Source organism: Oratosquilla oratoria, chromosome 34 (genome assembly GCF_046742065.1).
Source record: "Oratosquilla oratoria isolate Oo_2021 chromosome 34, ASM4674206v1, whole genome shotgun sequence".
NCBI classification, from domain to species: domain Eukaryota; kingdom Metazoa; phylum Arthropoda; class Malacostraca; order Stomatopoda; family Squillidae; genus Oratosquilla; species Oratosquilla oratoria.
Genome location: NC_134810.1, coordinates 46,922,002 through 46,927,000, shown reverse-complemented (window position 1 = coordinate 46,927,000; position 4,999 = coordinate 46,922,002). Strand labels below are relative to the sequence as shown.

The 4,999-nt window shown below is 38.4% G+C and overlaps 1 protein-coding gene across 3 annotated transcripts in view; it reads left to right on the top strand.

Moving 5' to 3' along the window:
* Positions 1 to 1,200: 1,200 nt before the first annotated feature.
* LOC143018295 (ionotropic receptor 21a-like) overlaps positions 1,201 to 4,999 on the top strand; it is an 18,370-nt gene continuing 14,571 nt past the window's right edge. For 2 of the 3 annotated variants that reach the window (XM_076173630.1, XM_076173629.1), the window contains exons 1-2: positions 1,206 to 1,328; positions 4,799 to 4,874. In XM_076173630.1, the coding sequence (XP_076029745.1) occupies positions 1,312 to 1,328; positions 4,799 to 4,874 (93 nt within the window). In that variant the 5' untranslated portion in view covers positions 1,206 to 1,311. Of the gene's footprint in view, positions 1,329 to 4,798; positions 4,875 to 4,999 lie in introns of all 3 variants that reach the window. The other variant, XM_076173632.1, reaches the window with a different exon arrangement.

Genomic DNA, 4,999 nt, shown 5'->3' with positions numbered 1-4,999 from the left:
TTACCGTGCTGTACCTGATCTCATTTCACAATACCACTTTCAAGACCGGCACACTAAAACCTGTTCTATAGATTCTTGTTGCATACATTTTGCGTTTGCCCACAAACATTCCTTTCTCCTTGGTTCCGAGACCTAAATAAGAAATACATTGGAATCTTAGCAAGTTTCAGGGGTTTCGATAAAACAAATGATCCATACAGAATGATATAAAAATAGCCTACAAAGTTCGACAGAGGATAAAGAGAAGATTTATTGAACGATCAGGAGGGAGAATCGCTCCGACACACCAGCCTCGACCTTTGGGCGTCCTGCAGAGGTCAGCGGGAGCCTGGTAGTCGCAGCATCTGTTTACAGATTATGATGACGTTTGGAGCAGGTGTGATCTGTACGACATTTACTCTAACCCGTCCACTTTTTTTTTTAATCAATCTTGCCGAATGATTAGTTTGTAATTCATAGGTTTCATTGAATTACAATTTCCATTTTTTATAGTTTGTGTGTATGTGTAATTTTTGCCATAATTGTCTGTCTAATCATAAATGGAACATTTTAACAGCCGACTTGAAAAATTAAGTCTATTCTCCAAAAAAGAAAAATGGAGACTCAGGAAGATTTATATTACTGGTCTAATATTTGAACGGAAATGGATAACATCAGAAGTGAACATATTTTCGCACTACATACTAGAAATAATGACCTCAAGCTTAGAAATAAATGGGAACAAATTCGCAGCAGCGTAGTCAGTGAATAATTTTTTTTATATACAAATGCAATAGAGTTCATAGTTTGAAATTCATTTGAATGAGCATCTAAGCAAAATGTGTCTGTTTTACTTATTTATTTTTATTTATTTATTCATTTATTATTTATTTATTATTTTTCTGTTTTGTTTGCCTTTTTCTGCACCCGATCTCTTGTTCTGCCATAGTAACCCACTAAAGCCAACATTTGAAATAATTTTGTACAAAGTCGAAACAGATTAGACATGTTCTAGTTAACATCAGACAATTCTATTTAGCTGAGGAGAAAACCCTGTGCTGGAAGGGTATTTAATGGCGACCCTCTGCAAGGGAGAAAGGCTCTGTGGGAAACTCCTTCTGCCTCATGAGGGAGAGACAGTTCGGCTCCCTCCCGCGTTGGAATATTACACACAATGACCTTTCTGAATGAGGCTCAGAATAATACCAGAGGTCTGTACTGTGGGAAACCGAGGCTGACAACGCGTCACCACTTTAATACGACGACACAAGATTCTCTTGTTGTCAGACGATTTTCTTTGGTCGAAGGAACCTCGCCAAAGGAAGGCCGTCGATGGTTCACATATTCAAGTGAGTAGTCTCTTTGTTCGGCCACAGCATAACACTAGATCATATGTCGCCTTCTTGTAGCTAAAGTGGTGCATAGTGGTCGTGGTGATAGTATTGACGGTGGCTGTGATGCTGGTTGGCAATGGTAATAGATAGTGAAGTAGAGGGGTAGTTTATTATTAGAATTAACGTAAGGTGAGAGCGCCAGGGTGTTTGTATTTTCATATTCTTGATTTTTTGCGCTTTTTCTAGTACTCATCGCCTTAATTTCGACTCTTCTTCACGCTAGCATTGACCTTGGTTCGACTGCTATATCTTGGAGTATTTAATGCTACAAGGAATCCTATCGAATATCTTGGTTTTACTCGTGGGGGGGGAAGATGTGTTGAAGCGTGTGTGTGTATGTGCGTGCACGCGCGTGCGTGCGTACGTGAGTGTAGTTGATGCAGGCAAGGGTGTATAAATCGTTGTTAGATACTGATTAGTGACCAGTCTTGCATCCTACTTGGCTGTGACCGTTCTTCTGGGTCTAAGTTATTACGGTAAATTTTAGGTATATCTTATGGAAACGAAAAGAGCTGCTGCTATACATGTGTGTGTGTGTGTGTGTGTGTGTGTGTGTGTGTATATATATATATATATATATATATATATATATGTATGTATGTATGTATATGCGTAAATAACCACTAGGAAAAGTAAACTTACAATAATTCCTTCTTTGTATCAGCACTGAAGATGTAATTATACGAAAGCGGTCTGCTTCGTTAGTTTACTTTTCCTAGTGGTTACTTACGCATTTGTGAACACACGTTCCTAGTGTTTTTATTACACACACACACACACACACACACACACACACACACACACACACACACACACACACACACACACACACACACACACACACACACACACACACACACACATATATATATATATATTATATATATACACACACACACACACACACACACACACACACACACACACACACACACACACACACACACACACACACACACACGCATGCGCGCGTGCGCGCGTGCGCTACCGTAAAATAAGAAAGACATAAGGATTATGAGGGCATACACTGTTGAATACAGCAATGAAGAACATGATATCACAATGGGTCAAAGAAGAAGTAAGGATGAGATGACATAACATACCAACCAAATTAGATTTGCCTCTACTTGAAAAGGACGTTATCTAATCTTTAGAACGCCTGTGCCGTATGTGAAAGAGTAATTATATAGTTCTTGAATGACATATGACTGTAGACAGTGAGAGACCGAGATATGGGTCTTATAGACATAGAAGATATAACTCCGGCAGTCAGATTCATGAAACGGAGAAAATATTTGATAAAACAGACTGGAGGAGACTCGAAGAAACAGAAGTACAGAAGAAACAGAACATTTTATAGAATGTTTTCAACTCTGGAATGAAGAAATTTGTATTGAGATTAAAAAGGGTGGAAGAAACTAGAGAACGGATTGGTTTAACAGAAAAAGTAGATTAGGAAAAAGAAAGTAAGGGATAGGACATGGAGAGAGGGAAAGGAAAAGAAAGGAATGTAAAAGAGGAAATTAAAAGAAGAACAAAAATGGACACATAAGAATCAGAAGAGAAGAGGAAAGAAAGTCTGAAAGGGCTATTGTTGACAAATGCAAAGATGAATTGAAATTCCTCTCACATTAGTTAATGGTACATTGAGATATAGGGAAGGAAATATCAAGTTGAAAGTGGATGGAATAGTCTGTCAAGATGCAAGAATGCAAGATGAAATTTTGAGTAAGTTTCCAATTTGCATTTAGGAAGGAAAGCTATTTTGAAAAGGTCGAACGAATAATGAAAAACAGTGTTGAATGACATAGAAGTAGAAGTGCAGGACACACGAAAATGTTGCAGAGAAAAGTCCCAAGACTTGATCAGATTCAAATTGGATATTCAAGAATGTAGAGAACAAATCCTTGAGTTGATTTTACGTTCATTAGAGAAAGGGAAAATGTCGAGAGATTGAAAAAGGCCAATATGGTCCCGATATATAAAAGAGGAAACAAAGAGAAACTCCAAAATGAATTAGTCGAAGCCTTGGCCATTATGGTAGCCAAAATGTAAGAGAATTATGGGTAGAATGCTTTCAAGAGAGTAAGATATTGGCAGATGATCTCATTTGGACTCAGAAAAGGAGGTCATGCGTTTCAGGTCTGTTGAGTTTTTAAGAAAAATCTATGTACTACAGGAGAGATGGATGGGTAGTTGGAATGTGTATGCATGAATCTGATAAACGTTCCCTGTTGGAAGGTGTTTCGTGCTGAATTGAATTTGGTCCAGCACCAGATGATCTATTGCGATAAAATTCTCTACATGCTTTTATTCTGGTTAGCATCAGGCGATTACGTTACCGTAAAAATAGGAGGTACAACAATTTCGATGATCACATTCGCTAGGATGACGTACTCTACAGACCTTATTATGGCTAAAGTCAAGCGATTTTCTTCGGGGGGGGGGTTGAGGCTTGCCACGGATGACGTTCTGAGGAGAGTCTCTGAGAAGACTGACATCGGAACTGAAACCTAACGGCAACTTTAACTTTTAGCCGAGTGAAGAGGTTTCAGCCATCAGCCGTGATGAAGTGTATTGTATTTAACGCCTCAATAGTGTGCCAATTTGCTGACAGGATTAACATCCCACCTCTGAACTGACGATCTGATCTGTTAATTAACCCTCTCGTTGCAAAGACTCGGTTAATTAACTTTGGTTTCTTGCACATGCCCTACGGTTTTATTCAGCTGAAGACCAAACCTGCGCTGAAAGGGTTTAGGGCAGCCCTGTGCAACCTGCGGCCCTTAAAGGCTTTCACTGCGGCCCTTTCTCCTAAAGATAAATAAGCTATAATGCGGCCCACAGAGAGAGGGTAGCAGCCTTTCATTTGCCAATTAATGGCCAGGAAAATGTCTGTGTTTGATCATTCTTATGATAATGATCCCAGTTAACCAATATTAAGTAATTATTTATGTTTGTACATTATAATAATAAGGTATGGTAGCCTTTCATTTGCTCATTTATAGTAAGGAAAATACATTTGTTTCGGACAATTCTTATTTTTGTGATCCCAATTTAAATAAAATCAGTAACAATCTACTTATCTATCTTTATCAGTATAATCTTACATAATATGTCTTCGATCGTAGTAAATAACATGAAATAGTAAGGTCATGTGGCCCTCCATAACACCAGAGTAGTGACTAGTGGCTCTTTGGAAAAAAAAGCTTGCACAGCCATTGTTTAGGATATCTCAAACGATCACTTCAGTTTAGGGCAGAACCCTGATCTGAAGAGTTTAATCGAGGTAGATTTTAATGACAGGTAGTTTCCCTCATCTCAGTTAAGTGGCATGATCATAGCCTGACGATGAAATGTTTTAAGACGATTACACTCGTCGACGAGATAGAAATAGAATCTATCTACTGTTTTTGTTTTTGCAGGATTGTCACGCATCCAGTGCACTCTGTCGAAACGCCTCTTGCAATGTTGCCACGTCGTCAGCAACTTAGAGGAAAAGTACTGGCGCCGTTGATTTGTTACACATAAGCACACATATAAAGACACATGGGCTGTCAAATGATATTGTTATATTTTGTAATATAATGAACTTAATTGTAATGTAATTTGATATGTTGTATCTT